The sequence below is a fragment of the Magallana gigas genome, chromosome 3, assembly GCF_963853765.1.
Source record: "Magallana gigas chromosome 3, xbMagGiga1.1, whole genome shotgun sequence".
Classification (NCBI taxonomy): Eukaryota; Metazoa; Mollusca; class Bivalvia; order Ostreida; family Ostreidae; genus Magallana; species Magallana gigas.
In genome coordinates, this window is record NC_088855.1 from 4,476,326 (window position 1) to 4,499,880 (window position 23,555).

The 23,555-nt window shown below is 34.0% G+C and overlaps 2 protein-coding genes across 3 annotated transcripts; one reads left to right on the plus strand and one right to left on the minus strand.

Annotated features, from left to right (window-relative positions):
* Positions 1 to 1,071: 1,071 nt before the first annotated feature.
* Positions 1,072 to 8,865, minus strand: LOC105324973 (argininosuccinate lyase). The gene is made up of 16 exons (XM_011424269.4): positions 8,636 to 8,865; positions 8,448 to 8,555; positions 8,082 to 8,168; positions 7,010 to 7,093; positions 5,545 to 5,699; positions 5,246 to 5,323; positions 4,755 to 4,832; positions 4,581 to 4,633; positions 4,408 to 4,470; positions 3,868 to 3,982; positions 3,618 to 3,702; positions 3,088 to 3,147; positions 2,890 to 2,973; positions 2,723 to 2,803; positions 2,324 to 2,430; positions 1,072 to 2,042 (listed from the first exon to the last, which is right to left on the minus strand). The coding sequence occupies exons 1-16, from the start codon at positions 8,639 to 8,641 to the stop codon at positions 1,895 to 1,897; spliced, it is 1,392 nt and encodes a 463-aa protein (XP_011422571.2). The 5' UTR covers positions 8,642 to 8,865; the 3' UTR covers positions 1,072 to 1,894.
* A 1,931-nt stretch (positions 8,866 to 10,796) lies between these two features.
* On the plus strand, positions 10,797 to 23,361 carry LOC105324972 (E3 ubiquitin-protein ligase RNF34). Of its 2 annotated transcripts, XM_011424267.4 has the most exons (8): positions 10,797 to 10,947; positions 16,640 to 16,825; positions 18,577 to 18,876; positions 19,073 to 19,273; positions 19,714 to 19,851; positions 20,552 to 20,759; positions 20,874 to 20,900; positions 21,029 to 23,361. In XM_011424267.4, the coding sequence occupies exons 2-8, from the start codon at positions 16,658 to 16,660 to the stop codon at positions 21,211 to 21,213; spliced, it is 1,227 nt and encodes a 408-aa protein (XP_011422569.3). In that variant the 5' UTR covers positions 10,797 to 10,947; positions 16,640 to 16,657; the 3' UTR covers positions 21,214 to 23,361. The 2 variants fall into 2 exon arrangements, with proteins under 2 accessions (XP_011422569.3, XP_019921352.3); XM_020065793.3 differs by lacking the exons at positions 10,797 to 10,947; positions 16,640 to 16,825 and adding an exon at positions 17,496 to 17,669.
* The last annotated feature ends 194 nt before the right edge of the window (positions 23,362 to 23,555 follow it).

Sequence of the window (23,555 nt, forward strand, 5' to 3'; positions counted from 1 at the left end):
TATACCATTAATTCGATCATTTTAAAGGTTCTAGAAAATATAGAATCAAAGAATACTCAGATTCTGTAAATGTGCATCGTGGTGGCTTCGCAGATCGTGATTTCCACCAAAGTGGTGAGCGAAGTTGCCCACGAGTAGGTTGTTCAAAATATTAGTATTTTGTTGTGACATAGAGAGAGAGAGAGAGAGAGAGAGAGAGAGAGAGAGAGAGAGAGAGTGTGTGTGTGTGTGTGTGTGTTGATTTCATTTATTTATTTGGAGTGCATGCGAGGTTTGCATAATTATACGAAATGGAAAAAAATGATTGAATATTTAATTGCTGAAAATTATATAAATATAAGCAATAAGGAGTCATTCTTATATTTATGTTCGGGTGTGATCAAATCTATCATAAAGCCCTTCAGGCTTTATTGAAAATGATCACATTCCGACCAAATTTATCACCTCATAATATTCAAAGAATGATTCTTATAATATTCAAAGATTGATTCTTGAAAACTGTATGTGAAAAACAAGCCAGCTGAACAATTACCACGTGGTGAATGTTCTTTTATAAATAATTTCCATGATAAAATTTAGCAACGTTTGCAGATGTGTCTAACATTCATAAAGGTTGTATTATTCAGTAGATAATAATTTTAGAAATTTTTCCAAAATTGCTATGAATGAAGATGCAATACAGATCAAAGAAATTGTAACGAAAATAAATTGCATACGAGTCCAGCAGTGCTTGATCTGATATTCAAATACCTGATTACATACTGACATTGCTGTAATTGACGGTAGCATACAAATTACAACCAAACAAAATCTGCATTTATATATAATCATATACCACACATCACCCCCCCCCCCCCCAGTGTTGGTGACAAGTGTTAATTAAACCAATAGAAACAAAGAGGGGGTGTTGATGATACAAACTGCTACAGAAGTAATTCTATCAGTTAATAATTTCAGTGAAACATTCTAATAGGATCTTATATTGGCAAAACGTTGATGCATCTAATAAGTTCCAATTTTAAACAGGCATTTCAACCATGTTATCTTTTTTTTAAATAAAGAAATAAAGAATTCTGGATTATTTCTTTATTGCTGTAGTCAGTAGGTTCTCACACAGTTAACTGCTGTAGCCAGGACTGTAAGTTTTCTATCTGTGCTGTAAATGCTGTAGCCAAGACTGTAAGTTTTCTATATGTGCTGTAAATGCTGTAGCCAGGACTGTAAGTTTTCTATATGTGCTGTAAATGCTGTAGCCAGGACTGTAAGTTTTCTATATGTGCTGTAAATGCTGTAGCCAGGACTGTAAGTTTTCTTTTCTATATGTGCTGTAAATGCTGTAGCCAGGACTGTAATTTTTCTATATGTGCTTTAAATGCTGTAGCCAGGACTGTAAGTTTTCTAAATGTGCTGTAAATGCTGTAGCCAGGTCTGTAAGTTTTCTATCTGTGCTGTGACTGCTGTAGCCAAGACTGTAAGTTTTCTATCTGTGCTGTGACTGCTGTAGCCAGGACTGTAAGTTTTCTATCTGTGCTGTGACTGCTGTAGCCAGGACTGTAAGTTTTCTATCTGTGCTGTAAATGCTGTAGCCAGGACTGTAAGTTTTCTATCTGTCCTGTGAATGCTGTAGCCAATACTGTAAGTTTTCTATATGTGCTGTAAATGCTGTAGCCAGGACTGTAAGTTTTCTATCTGTGCTGAAAATGCTGCAGACAAGACTGTAAGTTTTCTATCTGTGCTGTAAATGCTGTAGCAAGGACTGTAATTTTTTTCTATATGTGCTGTAAATGCTGTAGCCAGGACTGTAAGTTTTCTATCTGTGCTGAAAATGCTGCAGACAAGACTGTAAGTTTTCTATCTGTGCTGTAAATGCTGTAGCAAGGACTGTAATTTTTTTCTATCTGTACTGTAACTGCTCCAGCCAGGACTGTAAGTTTTCTATCTGTGCTGTAACACTCTCCTTTCCTGTCCCTCCATACACATTGTACTGATCCACTGACATCTCATAATTCCAGATGGATAAAATGTCGTCAGTGAACTCTTCACTGCAAAATATATAGCAAGAGATTTTGTGATTAGTTGAAGCTCATGACCTTTAAAAAGAGCCAGATGGTCACATCCATTTTGGAACTTCTTAACAAAGGAGTTCTGTATAGAATTACAGGAAAATATTTAAAATACATTTAATTCTAAAGCTGTTAATGATGATTTCAAATTTATCAAGAAGTAGTTTATGGCTAGGAATATTATGTTTAAATGAAATCTGATTCAACTTCACTGTATTCAAAATTCCTCTGAGCCTGGATCATTTTGGTGCTTGTCGTACCTTACGGATTTAAAGTCTTCCAGACTTAGACTAGATAGAGGGCACTGCTTCTTCTCAGCGAGAGCCACACACATTCCAGATAAACCATGAGCTTCTCGGAACGGGATCTGTAAGTTACCAAAGTTATAAGAAACTATATTTGACAACTCTAACTTTACCACTTTACCTAAAACAGAACTTTATAATATTGTTAACTTTATAACATTTTAAGAAATTCCAAAGATAAATTCATGTAAAGGCCATTACAGTAATTTATTTACATACCGGTATATCTTTTTTGATTAAAATTGAGGTAAATAGAACAGCAATAAAAACTGTGAAAATATTCCATTTTTCAGCTTTAAGATTTTAAGAATAAACAAGGTATATGTACTAACTGTGAGTACTTTTATGACTTACTCCTTTTCTGACCAGATAATAGGCTATGTCTGTGGCCAACATCTCAGGACTCAAAGCCTGTCGCATCTTGTCTCCATATATCTGAAAATCAAGGTCATTCCACATCATGAAATCTCAAACAAGACTTTCTTAATGTTGTATAGTTATCGTAATTCTATTAGACATACCTTTAAGGTAGATAGCACACCTGTGGCCACCTTGATCACACCTAACAAAGTGTCATACACATCAAACATGGCTTCCTTATCTTCCTGCAAGAAGAGAAACAGTCATTAATGTTTGCAACAAAACATCCTCAAAATTAATTGAATCTTCTAGGTAAAATGTAAAACATTTCTGAAATGGAGGTGAACATAGAGGCTTGCCTGTAGGTCTTTGTTGTAGGTGCTGGGAACACCCTTCAGTGTCATCATAAAGCCCGAACACTGGGTAAATGAGAGAATAAGGGATATGGTTGAGGCTACATACTGACTTAACATAATACGAATAAAGGTTTAGCATTATAAAAGGCCCATTAGGATCTCTTTTGACCATTAATACATGTACCCATATTTCATAGCGTAAGGGTGGTTAAAAAGAAAGAGAATCAAGAGGAGTGATTGTGATTAAAAATTATAAAATTAGGAAGACAATAAAACACTACAACTATCTTACTTGACAAGCAACCAAATGCAGAGTTTAATATCATTTTATCTATTACCTTAGTCTTTTCATTTCTAACCATGTAACCAATTATAGCTTTTTTGCACGAGAATAATTGAATATTCATTTAAAGGAAAAGAATTTGAAGGCAATTAAACAATATAAAATCAGTTCTGAAGTGTATGCCTCTATAAAAATTCTATATCTTCTACATTTTTCTGTCAAAATTTAAGATACATTTTAGAAAACTGACATGACCAAACATCCTTCCCGCCTTTCCTCTAATTAGCTCCAAACTGTCGGCGTTCTTCTTCTGGGGCATCAAACTACTTCCTGTGCTAATATAAAGACAAGATACAAGTGTTATTCTGACCTATGACAATGAAATGAGAAGGAGGGGAGTACCCAGTCAGTAAAACTGTGAATACACGATTAAAACTGATTAAAAGAGGAGATTTTGTTCTCACAAATAGAATATCAGTAAAAAGTACAGTCCGACAGACCTGTAGGCATCTGCCAGTGTCACAAAGCCAAACTCCTTGGAGCTGTACAGGATAAGATCCTCGGCCCAGCGACTCAGGTGGGTCCCCAACATGGACGCCCAGAATAGGAACTCCGCTACACAAACACAAAAATTATATATATAGTAGGGTGTGTTATTTGTTTTAACATTTGGATCTTATATCTTGACCAGCATCTACAAGGTGAGTAAATTGTGAATACTACTCCATACCATACAATGAAGCTGTGTGTTTTTTGTGTAAACAACATCTACGACAATAATCATTTTATATATTTCATTACTGTGTACAATTAAATTCATTTCACCTGTCTGCATTTTACACAAATTTATTTGATACCATACCATCATCATCAATATGCGTGTAACTATTACTTGGTTACATACAGAACAAACTTTTTTTACAGACCTCAAGATGACCTGCATGATCTCACTTATTATTTTTGCTACTGTTTTGCTTTTATTTTCAATCTCACTGTATATCATTAAGAATATTACAGTCATCAGTTGAATCTTCACCTACCTACAAAGTCTCTATCACTCACTGCATCCAGGCTGTTACCAGACACCTCCATAAACCCAAGGTCTGCAGCAAAACAAGACCAGAATCTATACAATTACATTAGGTCACATCTACCTTGAAACTTACGAGAGCAGCATCAGCAAATATCATGATTCACCTGATTCGTTTCTTACCTGTTGCCAATGATTTTCTGTCAATGGGGAAAGGATTTCCTGCCAGAGCCCCACTAGAAAAAAAAAGTTTCCTCATGTTTATATCTAATGGGGAAAATTAGGAAATTTCAATTAGTAAACGTTGATTCATTTTAACTTCTTTAAATGTTTATAACATTGGATTGTAGAGGTCACCTTCCCAGTGTCAAAGAGCTCACACGTGTCTGCAGTCCCAGCATGCGCTCAATGTCTCGCTTCAACATCCAACCATAACTGAAAATAATCAGGTGAAATATTGGTTGAAGATACCAAATACCATTGTTAAAGCACCTGGTAGGGGCAATTTTGAATCGATGTAACTATATTTTATTTATCCAATAAGTTTACAATACAAATGTATGGTAAGGTGGTTGAGACTGACTTCACTGTGAATTGATATAAGAGTGTTTGCTGTATAATAATTAGGATTAGTTGAGTCAAGGTCAAAGGGGTCATAGTCAGAAAATTAATAAACAGATGGTCTCCTCAATATGCATCTTTTCAAAATTTGATGCAAATATATGTACATGTATCTTCAGCAGAGTTTTGAAACTGGGCTATAGGCAAAGTGTGATGAACAAACTAAAGGGCGAGAAGATGGATATGACACAAACTATATGCAAGGCAAAATTTCTATCCTGCTCTACCTGAGCAGCCAGTGGCTCCATCTGATTGGCTGAGCCCTCTGAAGATGTGTGTAGCCAGGCATTAAAACATCTATCTCCCTGAAAAACGATGTTGATAATAATAATAATAAAACAATAACATTAATGCAATATATATGTGCAAACTCAATATTCTGTCCATTAAAAACCTAGCTTGCTGAAATTGATACATATTTAAATTAAAGGATTTCATTTTTAAATGAATTGTTTCAATGAATATTTTTAGCAGAATATAAAAAGAAAATGAATTCTTTAATCTGAAATGGGTGATTGCTACTTACTGCTTGGCTCGTGTGATGATGACCGACATGAAATTCTGCACCTCGGCCCCAAGTTCAGGAAGAGCGTTCTTCATCCATAGCCTCATGTCAGTGCTGACCTGGTCGTTACGACTACGACCTGTGTGTAGTTTGCTGGCAGTTATACCGATCAACTCCTGTAAAAGATTACTGCAGACTTTAGCTGATTTGTTGAATGAAAATAAATTATTAAGCTAACTGTTCAGCTCTCTTGGAGGTTATCCAATAACAAACATTTAATGTTGGCCACAACTAAATGATAGAATTCTTTGGATTTTAATAATATTGCATGACTGAATTAATCCCACGTCTCCAACAGGCTGATATTCACATTCTTGAAATCACAAAATATTATCACACCTTCATTTGACATTAGGTGAATATATCATTTGATTTCTTTTTATTTAGGACTAAAAATTATATATAGATTATCCCTCATGATTTCGTGATGGTATATGATTTCTTCCTATGAGTAGTGAGTAATGCAGTATATTTATAACATACAAACAAAGTATAAAAAGTGCAGTGCTGTTTCAAATGAAAATGAGCCATTTCAACAAGACCTTGGACTTTCAGTAGGACGTGACTTTCTATTTCTTGCATCAAAACAAGTTAAAAATGATGCTGATTTCGTGTGAAATATGCATAGATTGCATAGTCTTAGCTCAAAAGCAAGAAAACTTGTGTTGATTTCAAAGAGCCATGGCTGAGTGGCCAGCAATGAAATAGACAGACCTACGTCACATTGCTGTTCGACACATCTACACTAAGTCCAAGCTCATGTTATAACAGCTCTAAGTATATCACTCCTCCAATCACTTGTTAAATAAGCTTCATTTGTGTTTACCCGCCCTGTTAGTAATTTATTATACACACCCTTAGATTTTGTTGTGTATGTGTTAAAAATTGTTCTTATTAATTAGTACAAAAAGATTAGGGTAATGAAAACATAAAACTTGTTAGTCCACTTCCAATCTTCATACATACCACAGTTAGAGACCCTGTAAGAGATTCCATTACAGCAAAAGTGATCATATAAAATTACAGATGCTGGAGCTGTCCAAAGCAAATATAATCAACTTCAAGTCAGCTACTTGGCTTATTTGCTTTAACTATTACATTGATTTTCTGCAGTTATTAAATCTCCCCCTCTTGCTAATAAAAAATATTGCCACAATTAATTCTAAATTAATCAATATAGCTGCAGGTAAAATTATGGTTTTTCTAGTATTTGAAGGGCTGGAAATCAAACATATGGATGAAATTTGCTTTGTTGATTATTTCTCCAGATAACATCTCTAAGATTTATTGAATGATTTAATACATCCAAGATATGGAAAATTTTAGTAAATAAAAAGTTTCAAACTATAATGCACTCCCAAATGCTAAATCATGCACCTTGCCATAATACATCAGTATGTACACAAGGATACTATGTAGATCATACCTTGAGTCTCCTCTCATTGGCAGTATGAATGTCTTCATCAGTCTCTTTGATCTCAAACTTTCCACACTCCCATTCATCTGCTACCTGACATATTTATTGGAACATTTATTTTAACACAAAAAGTATAGGTTTCTGTTGACAATGTGGACATTAAATGAGATAAAATAAACAAGAGGCCACATCGCTCACCGTGATAAAATCAGCTATGACTATCAGTATGGAGTTATAAATTATACAAAATATCTGAACAATGTAGTAAAATAGATCCTGTATAAAAGGATTTTCAAAATTTTCACCAAATAGTATTATGCTAAACATTGGGCCCCTTTTGTAACTGGATGATTTCATGGTCATAACACATATTAAACATTAAAGTTCTCAAGAAGATTTAAAAGATCAAGTTTTCACATTAATATAAACCTGAATCAAACTTGAATTGTCCAGGGGCCACAGTTAATCGAAAACCAAAATATGTCAAGATGCTTGTATATAGGTACATGCAATACCATATATTATAACAACTGAGTTTTTGAGAGTATAATCAACTTTATTTCCTCCGTAAAAAATGCACTATTGCAGGTCCCATTGTAGCCTCATTCTATCCCCAGAGATCATGTTTTGAACAAACTTGAATCCACACTACCTGAAGATGCTTCAACACAAGCTACAGCTTGTCTGGCTGATTGGTTTCTGAGAAGTAGATTTTTAAAGACTTTTCTCCACATATATATATATATCTACCTAAAAATTCTACCCCCCAGTGTGGCTCTACCATACCCGCTGGATCATGATTTGTACAAATTAAAGTACTCTAGCTAGTCTAACTAGCTATTTAAAAACTGCTTCTGAGAAGAAACAAAATTTTTGCAGAACTGAAAATTAAATTGAATTTGAGAGATAAACTTCTGTTTACCTATATTCTCCATCAGAGATTTATTCTCATTCCTTGTAAAAATTTATGGTTCCACTTTCAATACTTATACGTGTACATAATTGTTTTTTTTTTTATTCTAAACTGACTTATTCATTTCAAGAAAGGTGTTTAGATAAAAAAAAAAAAAAAAAAGCTTACTTTTTCTAATCCTGACAAAATCAATTTGCATTCATCTTCTGTTACTAATCCAACTTTCTGGATAGCTTTGACATAGGCTTTGCTTCCCTGGAAATCAAAAGTTAGCGTTTATATTTTTTGGCAGATTCAACAACAAATCTCTCTCTCTCTATCTATCTCTCTCTCTCTCTCTCTAACAACATCCCTTCCAAATTCTTTTGTCATTGTTAATTAAATGCATCCTCTGCATTCTCTTAATTGCCAGTCAATAAAAGACGAATGCACCTTTCCTTCCTGAAACATCTCCCTTTCTCTCTATATTCGGTTGTCTCTCTCCCGAGATTTTGTCATTGTGATTGAATACACCCCCTCTCTCTATCTTTCTACCTGAACGTCCTCTCTCCACATCCTCTTGTCATAATGAATGGATGCGTTGAATTTCTCCATGACTGGGTCCGTAGCTCCGGTAAATCGTCCACCCCATAGCTTCTGCTTCTTCAAGTCAAGAAAATCATATTTAAAATTGTACCGAAATTCAAAAATAATGTTTATTTGTTTGTTTGTTCAGTTTTTACCTCCATGTCTTGATTATTTGGCGCTAAAACGTCGACTGATACGCAACACTAAATAGATTCAATATGTGTCCACTTTGCAATCGTTTTAAGTCTCACAATCGCTTGTATTATAGAAAATCTATCCGCAATCGAGCAGAGGCAATGTCAGCCCCAGTGAATTATCGATGCTAAATCGCTAATGTACATCACACATTGACATTGGTAGTACTTTGTTGACATCACGTGATCAGAGTTTTGTTGGAAAGATAGTGCGGATAGAATTGGAAAATAAAATTTCATGCTCTCGAAAAAATAATTTATTTTTAATCAGATATACAATGTTTACAAATACATTACGTAGTATTTACAAGAATATTGATTAAAACTAAAAAATGGCAAAATAAATTGGTTTTACTCACATCCTAAGGAACTGAAAAACTTAAAAAAAGAATTGGTTCGCAAAATATTCTTGTAATATGCCAGACACAATTAAGAGACATAAATAACGTTATTTATGTCTCTGCATGGCAGTGCAGGCACGTATCATGATTTTTAATGGGGGAGGGGGTTACACTATACATAAATCTTGACGAGTATTGAATAAAAAACGTGCAGCGCGCATAGTCTCAGGTGCGACAAAACTCGTAAGTTTAAATGATCTGTATCGAGAGGTTGGATGGGACACTCTACACAATCGTAGACAAAAACATAAACTAATCAAATTCCACACCATGGTCCATAGAAGTGCTCCAGATTATCTATCTTCTCTAATCCCCTTAAGAATCAGTGAAACACATCATTATCCCACAAGAAGATCGCACTGTATTACTCAACGAAAGTCTAATACAAACCACTATTCACAATCTTTTCTACCGTCCACTTTGGAACGATCTTCCGATAAGTGTCCAAGAAAATCCTCCAGTATCCAATTTGAAACGTGTGCTTAACTCAAACTGTTGTAAAACCCCAAGACACTTTCTATTTGGTAAGCGCACAGAACAGATCTTACACACACGACTTAGACTCAATTGTAGTATACTTAATTCGCATTTATCTGAAAAACATATCATAGATAATCCTAATTGTGCCTGTGGACAAATTGAAACAACAATACACTTTTTATTGGAATGTCCTCTATACACTGATGCAAGGAAAAAAATCATTGACCCATTAAGACCGGTCACTTTAAACATTCTATTATTTGGAGACCCAGATAGAAATTATTCCTATAATACAAACATTTTCAAACATGTACATCAATTTATTTCTGCTACTAAACGATTTGTAACTTAATTCCACTTGCTACCATATATTGTCGATTTTGTTATTTTTGCATCGTACGACTGTTTATTACTCGTCACTTTTAATGCTAATTCAAGTTATGATATCTCTCTCTGTATATTTTCTATCATATTTTTTCCTTTTCATTTTTTTGTTAAATTTTTCATCTTTTTTTTCATTTGTTGTTCCTAATATACTTGCCATTCAGCAAGGGCAATTATTGTTTTTAATAGTTGAAAGTCAACTTAAGGAAATGGATTAATATATGTTGTAACAACTTGTTTCCGAATCCTGTTTGTATTATTTATTGTTTATATTGATGTACAATTCAAATGAAATAAAGTTTAAACTAATAAAAAACACTTTCGCGAATCCTCAAAATCAAAAATTATAATCCATTGGGGGATAGTGAAAAGTACTTAAAACTTCCACATCTAATAATTTTCTCAATTTTATCAAGTTCTCAACAAGTTAAAGTGGGTGTCGGCCCTTTCAAAACTAAATTTTTTATATTCGTAAAGAACTTTAATCAAAAATTCAGCGTGTTATGCTAAACACGTGCTTAATTGTACTGAATACAGTATTTTTTCTATATTTAATTAACATAAGTCTGAATAAAATTTTAATGTATATTTTATGAATTTTCTATTGAACACCTAGATACACTGTAAACCATCAAAATATACTTGCATAACAAATGTAAGACATGAGAGAGAGAGAGAGAGAGAGAGAGAGAGAGAGAGAGAGAGAGAGAGAGAGAGAGAGAGAGAGAGAGAGATGTTATGACTATGCCACTAGGTAGTTTGCTTGATGTTTTAAAGCACATTTTCCGTATTAATCCGTAAAAATACCGGGACAATTTTTTTTACTTCTGTAAAGCATCTTTTAGAATCCGATGATTTATAAGCGTATCAAAGATTCGGAACTTGTGACGTAAATTTGAGGCATTGGAGATTATGGCGCATTGACAGAAGAAACTAGAACTTGAAGTTGTCATGAAACCGAAAGAGTGAAAAGACAACATTTAGTCTCCGTTTCTTTAATCTTTGAATGTAAGTATGTTGTCATCCCTATCGTTTTTACGCACAGCTGTTAATTTGACGTTCATTTACTCGAATCTTGTCAATTTACCTGGTCAATATCAGATTTTAAAATGAAAGCTGCAATCATATACTCAGTAACATGGTCTTCAACATTCAATGGGTGCGTTCTTACAGCTTTCAATATATCATTGGTACAATTGGATGACAATGGTACTGTACCAGTTGTACCAATAAACCCTGAACGGGTTTGGCATACAAATGCTGTTGACAATGTAACCATGCAATGGGAGTCTAGATTGGTCAGGTCCAGTGCAATCACTAAATTTAGCTAGCAGGGGTTTTCCTACTGTTTTTAAACTGGGTCCAGGGTCCGTGGAATTGGGAAAATTGACGCGTAAACTGTTCAAATTGGGAAAAATTACAAAAACATACTAGTTTTAGTTGATGACCAACCTATGGCAGAATTTTATATGCCCACAGAAATTAGTGAGAAGTTTGGAAGACTTAATTTATTTTACGATGTAACAATGATATATACAGATTTTAAACTGAATTTTTAAATAATAAGTGTTACTGAAATAAAATAGAAGGAGACACACACTTACATTCAAAGATTAAAAGAAAACAGTTTCCTCCAAATTTCTTAAAGTTTTCCAATTTGTAAAAGTTAAATAAATTCATGCATTTTAACCTTTTATAGATGAAATGTTTTATAATTATGTAAGCCAATTGACAAACATGCAATGAAATAATTCTTTGCATTCTATGGCAATGATATTTGCATTTTGGGGTATTAGTCTTATCCTTTGACCCAATTACAACCATTATACAACTGCAGAATTACAATTTTATGATAGTTTTAGCATTTAATTGGCACAATTATTAATAATTATAAATCACCAATTTTAAAAATCATCACTTAATAAAAGCAAATAACATCGGTTGAAATTAATGCACAGGATGAGGATATTCTGGCGAAGTTACGGAAAGCGAATGTGTCAATGAAGTTGCCCCTCAAGTTGGACTATTATTTATGCTCAGTAATAAACAAATATGAAGAAAAAAAGCTGTTTATTAAGTTGCATTTTATATACCAGCAGAACATGTTCTGATATTTTAAAAATATTGACACTTGATTGGGAAAAATGGATCTGGATTTGGGAAAATATCAGTAATTTTTGGATTGTGAATGGGTCTGGTAACAGACCCAAAACTAAGCAAGGAAAACCCCTGGCTAGGTAGCTTGAATTACCTACATAGCTTTATTTACCTTTAACCTACCTTTATGAAATTTTGCATTTTATGTAAAACAGACAAAAGTCGCAAGGAACTGTCAGCCTATATTTGTACTGTGTAGTTTTAGAAAAGCAACTCGGAGCAAAATATGGTTGACAAAACATTGCTGCTTTTGAGCAGATTTAAGCAAAACATGCATTTCTATTGTTTGAGTAACTGCATGACACCTTATGTGCAATGAGGCATATGGATATATGTGATTTCTTCATATTGCATTTTGCTGAATTGTAACAAATCAGTTATGATGTTAACCAGAACTGTTCTCTGTTATTCCATTTAAGAAGTACCTGTTTGGTAACACATAAACAGTTACACTTAGCCTCAAAACTGCAATTGTGCTGAAAGAGCACCATTTTAAAGAGTGATTTTTTCATGAATTTTTTTCAGATCAGTTCAAAGTGGAAATTATTTCTGCAACTAAGTGTGACTTTTTGTACAAATGCCCATATAAGATAAAAAGTATGATTGAGTAGCTGAATGAAATTACTTCAAGTAGGTAAATAAGCTAGGTAAGAAAATTCAAGCTTACATACCTAAATCTAGTGATTGTACTGGACCTGATGGTAAAGTTGGTATTTGTAAACATGTCAAACAACAAACATCTTTTTACTGCAGTAATTATACAACAACAACATTTTTATCATATATTGCACATCAGTCATCATATTAAGAATGAAAATCGCTCACCAAAACTGGGATCTAATGGCTTGATTTTCGTGGCCTTGTCTATCATGAGTTGTGACGTCATTTACCAATACTTCCTACGCTCTAGATCGTCTGCAGAAAAATATACCATTTGCAAAAAACATTTACATGTATATTACCAATGACATGCCAATGGTAGTTAAAAATTTACCAACAGCAACTTTTGTTTACCAAAGGCAGAACTATGAACACGATCTTTCGATTATCATTAGCTTCAATTTATACAGTATCGGGGAATGTCAAATTTTTGTTTTTTATTTGTTTTAAAAATCCCAAACGTAATCATAAATAAAAACCAACAGGTGAAGTGCTTACCAAGCTTAAAGTACACTCTTATTTCTGTTATAAGTTTTATAAGAGAAGTATATATACGAACATCTTAGCTGCAGGTCTGTAGCTCCTGGTCTGTAATTTATGGCGCACAAAAAATTGCACTAGTTTTGGACTGATTAACCTTATTTTCACACAAATACTGTGGAAAAAATTAGTACCATTAAATTCTTTAGTCAATTTACTACAGTAACTGATATAGGTACTTTACGTGTCTCAAACTTAAACATGCCAACTGACCTCGGAAATTGAAATTTGTTAAATTCATAATGAGAACAAGAGTCGCCATTTTAAATGTAAACAAACTGCACCACTTCGCTAAAGGAGGCTGGTGATGGTGTTTAGAAGAATATCAGAGGCAAGTAAATTGTTGATATCTGTAGTAAAATGTATGAGGAATTTTTCGGAATCAAATATTTGAATATTAATTAAAGATACATTTGGAAATAAAGTTAATCAGTTCAAAACTATTTTATACAAATATTTTGCACATTTATCTGAGAAAGAAAAAATTAGAAACTTAGATTATGTTAGATTAGATTATATGAAGGAAATGATAAAAAATGTCTTTTCAATAATAATATTATCCACAGTTACATGAAAATTGTTGTGCAAATGATTAATTAAAATTTCTTTAAAATAATTTATAGTTTTGAAAACGTGCATAAAATATGTTCCGTAATCATATAATGAGAAATGAAGCAATGCATCAGGGCTTGTAGAGAATGCAGACTCTTATGTTAGGTGGTTGCCTTATTTTCTAAGAGTGTACAGGTAAAATTAAATCTATCACCTTGTTCAATGGTAGGTCACACTGCCACTGTTTAAGATGGCTGCAGTGATGAATTAACCACGATGGTGTAACACGGAAAGGATTAATTAACCTCTGGGGGAGCTTGGTTAAATAAGGGATCTGCGGTGATGGTACTGTATAATGCAATAACCCACTCAGATTTTGATCACATATGTCGATTATGATTAAGGGACTTTGGCAATCGCTATTTTCAAAAGTCATTTGGAAAAATAATTACAGTAAAACCAGTTTAGTTTTAACACAGGTAGAGCGAAATCTTTGATAAAGCGAAGTTTTGTGGAGTCCCTGGCAAAATTCTTAACAAATCCTTGCTAACTTTTACGGTTAAACGAACTCAGTTATAATTAATTAATTTACGTATATAACGAACTGATTTTGAGTGTCGTAGAGGTGAAAATTAATGAACTTTACATCTTTTATACAAATTGTTTTATAGTTTTTAAAATTATACTTGAACCAAATACCAATAGACATAATTGTTTGAATGAATTTATTTTTGCAAAAATCCTATTATTTGCCAATTATTATTTAAGGTTTCTAAGGAAGGTATTTTATTTTATGCCTCAGTAACCACAAATGGTAGTAATCTTGAAGAAAACATGGATATGACAAATTTGCTATACTTATTATTACGAATTTGCTATACGTATATTTAAGAAATAAAAATATGCCAGCAGAGCAGTTGCTATTCATAACGCCATGTTCACCAAATAATTGTTGTTTATTACTTATATAATTTGCATTTTACCACTTGCAAATACCCTTTATTAGCCTAGACCTTGACATTTAGCTATTGCATCAAAAATAAACATTTAGACTGTTATTATAAGACATGTTTTAATTAAATACATTAATTTTTTGGAATTGGAAAAAAACACATGATGTATCGTATAGTGGTTTAAATCTATAACGTCATGGAAAAGTATATGACGTCACACCTTTATGATATCATAGTATACAGACAGAGCAATTGCGATTATAGAAAAATAATTGCAGTTCCTCCGTGTGCACTTACAGTGGGAAAGAACAATGGATATACAAATTAATATAACGAATTACACAGCGAAGTAAATCCAGTGGTCCCTTGGACTTCACTATAACCGAGTTTTACGTGAACTGACAAAATGTAACAGGGATATCTGTCTGTCTACTTAACTATTCTTCTCTCATTCAGTCCTTGACCACTGTTTCTCTGTATGACTGAAGTCAACTACTTAGTTTGTGATCAGTCTGTCTATCTCCCTTACTCAGTACATCTACGGTATATATTGTCCCTTTGTCACCCAATTAGTCAATCTTTGGTTACTTTGTCAGTGTGTGTGACTGTCCCATTGTCAATCACTCTGCCTGTAATGGATCTGATCATCTGTCATTACTCAGTCTATGGTCACTTTATCTATCTGTCCCTTTGTCACTCCGTCAGTGGTCACTGTGTGACGGTGACTGTCCATTAATATTTGCACATCTCTCTCTCTCTCTCTCTCTCTCTCTCTCTCTCTCTCTCTCTCTCTCAATTACTTTTAGCTATATGTTTTTTCAAAAGATATGATTACAATGTATATATGGAGCTCATGTCTTGGTCACATTTCCTGTGTACAGATTCAGTGTCCTTATATTTATTGTGGTGAATGAATATCGGTATACCTTTGTGAATCAATTTTACTCGGTGGTCTTTCTGTAATGGGATATCTCACAGTTCCAAATAAAATAGCCTTATTAGTTAATGAGGAGGAAGAGTAATGAGCATAATGAAAAAATCAATGCCGTCGGGAATTAAAAGACTCTGCTCGCTTAGACAGGTGTACTGAGCAGTTTCAAGGCCAGTCGTCATGGTTACTGGACATCTCGAGCTCCTTTGTTGCAATCTTTAATCTGACTAATCTTTGATTCAGTGTTAAATAATTGATCCATTGGCAGACTGAGTAACTTGTATTTTTGTTTTAAATATTTCCTTCAAAGATTCTGGAACAGGCTGGCCGGCTTATATCATTTAATTATTATTTGATAATCATATTTAATTCATATCTTAATGTAATTAAATTAAATAATCAATCAGAAGATTTTATCAGTAAATTGTTGCATTTTGTTTTTAAATATTTTCTGCATGGAATGTGAATCAAATCTTTCATTCACTGTATGAAGAATGTGTTTTAAGTATGTGAATCAATTGCCAATCTTTCATTTATTGTAAAGTGTTTTTCTGCAAAGAATATGTACCGGTATTACTAGAGTAATTTCACCAAAATGTCATTAACACATGATGACAACGGCTTAGGTCAGTGCTATTTATTGCTTCAAGTATTTCGCAAAAGTTCAGTCATGTATAACGTAAGCGTGACTGTGACATTTATATCCTTCTTGTATCAGTGATTATTTAACTCCTTGTTTATCTATGATCATACCTTATATTTTTTTAAAATTTAGTTTTGACTACTTCTTGCCCGGCTAGCTATGCTTTAATACACAGCTGTTTATTTACTCTGCTCTACAGAGAAATGAGTTGTGTGAAGTGCCCCTGATCTCTAATCATGCAGCTGACTCTGTTTACATACTTAGGTGTCGTCATCTTTCTGAATGGGACAAGGAGCCAGTTTTGTGCGCGATGACATTCAGACAACACATGCGTACACGACATCACAGCGTGGCACCAACCTAGCTAACCCCACTAACCCCGCTAGACCCACCTCCCCAGAGATGGTGTGCGAGTCCTGCAATGCCAACTTCCACATCTTCAACAGAAAGGTCAGTCAGTCAGCGGACAGTTGTCATTTAATCTGTTTATTTTTATTTGTATACTCTTTCTGGGAACCAGGAAGTTCTTTACTATACAACTGATAAACAACGTGAAACTGGGTCAATTTACGCCTGTAAAAGTTTCCCTCATAGTTTGACGTGTCCTGAGATTGTAACAATGTATGGTGACAAAAAGTTACAATAATTGTATTATAATACATGTATTTATGTTATTTATTGTATTTAGTACATTGTTGTGAGTCTGATGTCAGAGTTTCAATGCTAGACTTAACAAGGAAATCTTGTTTACTCTCATGTGTAAAGGATTCGTAGAAGTATTAAAAATCTGCTTACATAACCTTATCATAAAATCAATAGAATTTTTTTTTAAATTTAATGGTTCATAAATTACAGATAAAAATTTGAAATTCAAATGCAGTTACAGTAATAATGCAGATATAAACATCTAACATAAACATCCGGTAAATGTAAACAGGTTGGACTTTGTTAGGAGATTAGGAAGGGTTGCAAGCTTAAGATAAATTTAATCTTTGAATGCACAACTTTATGATTTTGGTCTATAAGTAAAGAAACTAAACTCTTGTGCATGTTGTGTAAGAAAATGCAAGAATACATTCCTATGAGGAAGCCAGCCACCAAGGTCAGCCATTAGTGATGTGTTTGATGTAGACTGATGATAAGTGACGTGTATGTAAACTTACATATAAACATCAGAAGGAAGCATTTCACATTTACTCCAGTCTGTCACACACTCTATAGTCAGTACGGTATAGTGGTGGGATGTAGATGTGAAGATCAGCCTTCAGACATTGTCTATCTTTTGCAGACTCTGGTGAGGCTTTCTTTGAGAAATATCAACAGTATTTTGCATCATTTAGCAATTGAATGTTTTCATTAGAGTTTATAATTATTCGTTTTAGGGCTGTGAATTTTGGTTTCGGTCTCATGTCATACATTGACATACTGCTATATGAAATTCATATTTGCTGAAAAATTCCTACAAGATGACGTCACTGAAATGTGATACATGTATATGATCTGTATGAAAGTCAGGGTTGGAAACATAACTTTAATTTTTCACTACTCCAGTCTCTTGGGCTTTTATCTGGAATGTGCATGCACTTGTCAATTTAGGATTTTCACAGCCTCATGTCCCATTAGACCAATATGTTGAAAAGAATTAACCGGCCTAAAGAGAAAATACTATTCAGAAAACAATATAAACCCAGTTTTAAAAAATAAAAATAACTGATTAGAGACAATACGGCCATTAATTATTTGTGAGCCCTGTAAGTGTTTAATACACTCATATATCCGGTATATTTATAAAACCTGGAAGATTAGAGTGCAGTGCAAGACTTAAATGTAAAGTAAACAACATGAATGGTAATTACATAAGCATACAACCTAAGTATGAAGTGTACAAAATCAAGATGTTAGAAATCTGTTTGATAAGTATTTAACCTGTATGTTTGGAATGTGAAGATTAAAGTATGCATGAGTACAACTTGTATCATATGTTATTGTACAATTTATTTAATAAAATTTAATAAAGATCAAATCTATATAACAAGCATACCATAAGTGTATTTTAAGTGAAATAACCTGGCTGGAATGTATATCATTCTGTGTACTACAGATATAATCTGCATGATATATGTACAAACTGTTTGATAGGTATATATAAACAAATCTGATTGTGGTAGTTATATCGCTCACGTTCATTTATTTGCTTGTAGAAACTATGTAAGGACTGTGGTCGCTACTTCTGTGCTAACTGTGTGATGCAGCTACAGGAGAATGTCAAAAAATCACATCGCCAATGTAAGAAGTGTAACATCCTGACCTCGGGTAGATTCACACGACAAGACCTCCAGAAATGGAAGGTCAAGGACCTGCGGTGTGTGCTGCACAAGCGAAACATCTCCACGGAAACGTGCCGAGAGAAGCACGACCTGATTGACCTGTTGGTAATCACGTTCGGTGTGGTCAGTCAGAACAACTCAGAGGAAAGGTCTTCCAGCTCATCTCAGTCTACCGTAAGCTTTAGTTATCTTATTGTATGGGTAATTTCACTTAGTTTTTAATAATATTTTTTGACTGTTTAATATTTTATATAAATTTCTTGACTGTTCCTCTAAGTTTATAATGTAAATCAGTCTTTTATAGAAAACTTTTTTGGCTGCATTTAGAATTTAATGTATTTTTGAATTTTTATATATTTTTTTTTTGTAGACTACAAATATACATGGTAACCGTGGTAATATCCCCAATCCAGATTCCTCATCAGGCAGTAGTAGTAGAACATCACCCTCCAACTCTCAACAGGAAATTCCCCGGGGGTCCCGGATGGCCACGGATCCTGTCCCTCCCCCAACCACATCCACCAATCAGCAGCGATCTCAGTCCCTCCAGGAGGGCCTTCCTCCTCACCAGGTATACTTATAATGATCTGCGTACATGTATACAGTAAAATACAGTTATAGCGAACGCTTATAATGAATTGACACTTACAGTGAAAGGATTTTCATTCCCCATGACTAATTAATTACATGTAAACTTGACAGGTATAACGAATTACAATTAAAGTGAAGGAAAATCTCCGTTCCCTGGCACTTTGTTATAAGGAAAACATTATACCATTGATCTCTGTATAAACTCTGGCCTTTCTCCACACTTAGTGTACTTATGATCTGGGTATAATGCCTGTAAAGAAACAATCTTCATGTTTGGTGTAGTATGATCATGGGAAAGTAATCTTCAAGTGATTCCATGCCAGTTTAACAAATTTCTTCTTTATAAAAGAATATGATACTTTTATCTGCATGGTGATACTGAATGGAATTCATGGTATATTTTGTGGGGGGTTTTTCCAGGAAGAGCCCCAGCGATCCCAATCTTTGCAACAGAATGAATCCGAGGCAGCTAGAGCGGAACGATTACGTCAGCGTCAGCAGGAGGAACTGAGGGCTGCTGCGAGACTTCAGGAGATGATGCGGCAACAGGAAGCTCAGGTTAGAGATCATCACAGAATCATTATGATGGGCAGTAGTTAAAATTGTGTTTAAGTGTTTTTCTGTCTGGCTGTCAAAAGATTAGTTTTATATAATCATCAGATTTTTTGGAGGCAGTGTTTTCATGGTTTTTGATGGTGTGAATTTATGGTGTCACTTATGAGACTGTTTTCACTATTTGTTGGAGACCCCATTAAGAGGGCTGGATGATAGTGGCCACTTTTAGGCTATATTTACCTCTTTTAAACAAAGAGCTCTGTAAAAGATAAAGGAAAATTTTCAAATTTTAAAGCTAAAATACTGTGGAATCATTAGAATTCGTGGTGGCTCAATTTTCGTGGTATTCGTGGGTAACCCTCCCCCATGAATTTACATCCTCAACAAAAACAATTTTGAAAGAGTATCTTTGTTACTGAAACTGAAAATCGGTGCATCCACGAAATTACATCCCCACAAATAAGCAAAAAACCCACAATCCACGAAAATTGGCACCCACGAATTTAAATGATTCTACAGTATTTTTTTGTTTTTTTCTTTACTAAATTTAAGTTTATGGCCAAAAATATGAAATTTAATTGTTTACGACAGACTGTTGACCATCCAGCCCCCTTAGATCAATGAAATCTGCAAAAATTGATCAAACATTGACCAAGCTGAATTCACAATACTCTAGTAATGTTTTACAAATGTTAACTCACAGAACCAAGTTCAAGAGCAGCAGGAGAGAGTGAAACGGTACACATTGGAGGACATCAAGTCGGAGGAGGAAATCGACGGCCTGACCGTGCGACAGATGAAGGAGGTGCTGGTCAATAACTTTGTGGATTACAAGGGCTGTGTGGAGAAGAGTGAACTACATCTGAGGGTCACTCGGCTGTGGAAGGAGCATCAAGTCAATAAACAGAAAAGTAAGTTTAGGAAAATGGGTTTTCCTCAATCTTCCAATCGGCTTTGTAAATTTGTTTAATCTCCATAAAAAGAACTCTTCGAAAAATATATTTTGGGGATGTTTTTTCTTTCAGCACAAGAAATAATTAGTGCGTCTGACAGTGAGTACCTATTTTTATGTCCTGTTTTAATCAAGTCTAAAGGAAACTTCTGCTTCCTGCAATTTGTACTGAATTCTCAAAGCTATTTTTCTTTCTACATTCTTTCACCGAGTTTAAATATTTTGCAGGTGCCCCCAGTAATGTGGCATCCGCGGAGGATGAGCTGTGCAAGATCTGTATGGACGCAGCAATTAACTGTGTCCTTCTGGAGTGTGGCCACATGGTGACATGTACCCAGTGTGGGCGTCGCCTTGCGGAATGCCCTATATGTCGGCAGAATGTGGTGCGAGCAGTCCACATATTCAGGAGTTAATGACCATGTCATTTAAGTGCTCTGATTTTGGACAATGTCTACAAAGGACCAAATCAATTGTGATAAAACATTATATACAGGAATCAATCTTACTTTTGAAGACAACTATATAGTTCCCCAGCACTGCACAGTCCAGTACCCTGGTGCCATATACGAGTGACATGAGCAATTTTGCTCTTTTCCGCCTAGCAGGCTGTGGTAGAAAATTTTTTTACATAAACATCGCTGAGTGTGTGTGCATGTGTTATCTGAGATTATTATATGCTTTCCCCCTGTAAAAATTTTATATGCCGTACAGAACTTACAATTAATTGTGATATATCAGTATTAATTACAATGTCTTGTCTATGGAATACACTTGCAAAGTGGGTGACATTATAACATGCTGAATGCAGGAATTAATTAATATGCTTTATTACATATCAGAAAAGATCAGAATATGCTTCAGAGTGTTTCAGTCACTAGGGAGGATTCCAGAAATCTATTGTAGTGAAATAATTTTGTTTGTAGTGTTGAAATGTACCTTTGTAAGTTTTTGTTTTAGCTAGGCTTTTATACTGGCAGAGAGAATACATGGAGGGTTGCTACATGTATATTACCCATATCCCAAAAATACATGTATTTGATAAGTTCTTGGGGTATTAATGTTTAGATGCTGTTGAATACCCAGATATAGTTATTTTTTTACAACATGCAGATTTATTGGCAATCATACTTTACCTAGCTGTTCCAACATTTACATGACTGTAGAACGGTACCAGCTTAAACAACAGTCAAATTGTCTATATGAATCCTGATGAAAGTACTCCAGTCAAATTGTCTATATGAATCCTGATGAAAGAACTACAGTCAAATTGTCTATATGAATCCTGATGAAAGAACTCTACAAGTCCAGAGCAAACGCATCATAACAATCATGTGTCTATTAATGTCTATTTTAGTTTTCTTGTTTTTTTTTTTAAACTTGCACAACTGCTTTCCACTAATGATATGTCTCGTATACATGTTATTTTATTTCTTATTTTTTCAAGATATGATCAGGAAATAAACTCAGATATATGTAGCTATTTTTAAGAAACATTCAGAACCCAATGTTAGCATGACTAACAAGATGACACTAGCACTGGACAGTAGTAATTTACAGTATTATCTGGAGACAACAACGTACAATGATAATGTTCAGTATTATCTCTGACAGTGTACAGTAATGAGATATTTGAGTCAATATCTACAATAATGAGACACGATATATGTTAAGAATCACCTTTGTACAGTTTTATGTCAAGATAACATTTTACAGTATCATTAAGAAGGTACTGTACAGTATTATCACAAAACACCATCAAGTTGTAAAGTAATGCTAGACAAGATCAGATTTTCTGTAGGAATACCACATACAGTAAACTCTTACAAGTAGTGCTATCCTTTAAAGAGTATCATAAAAGCATCAATAATTTTTTTTTTTTTTTGTGAACCAGAGACTCAAACTTCAGTATAGCAAGTTTTTGTGAGTGTATTTATTACATTTTAATGCAAAAAGCATTCTTTTTTTTTTAATGACTTTTCACGCTCTTCAACACTGTCAGTGTTTAAAAAAATAGTACTATTGGAAACAAGTTCTGCCATGCAGATGTAACGCTCTGACTAAGAATTGTTTTCTGTCACAGCGAAATGTTTTAATATTCATTGTTTTTCAATCACAATTAACTATGCCTAATTGTTTTTGTGTATTCTTTTTGTTTGATTTGTAAAATCATTTTTACAAGCTGTTACTTTTTGATTTAGAATAAGCTCAATATTCAGAATTCAGGTGAGGGCCAATTGTTAAAACAGCAGTCTGATTTATGTCGAATCCCTTCTCCATTAGGAGAAGGAAGAAAAATTCTGTTCAGACTGTTAAAGCAGAATTAAATGCATTTATCATTATATTTTTGTGATGGATTGTGGCTTTTGTTCATTTACTCTTGAATATCACAGCAAGTGTTTTGATACATCATCATGACTCTGCGAGTCCACTGTAGTTTAGAATACGTTTTGTTTTACTTTGTTCTCGAAGACAAGGGTTAAAAAGAAAGTACAGTGTACTAATTCTTGTCACCAGGATAATTTCCATTTTGTTTGAAAAATAAAAGTATTTCTGAAAAACAATCATTCTTTGTTTCTTTTAACCATTCCTTTGCAAGGTTCTTTGGTATTGTTTCCATGTATATATCGATTGTTACAGTTCATGTTGTCATGGAAATAAATAATCAAATAAATACTGGTAACTGGCATATGCGACCTTACGTGCAGAATGTTGCTCATACGGGTACAGTGTATTTAGCATTTGCTACTGGAATATT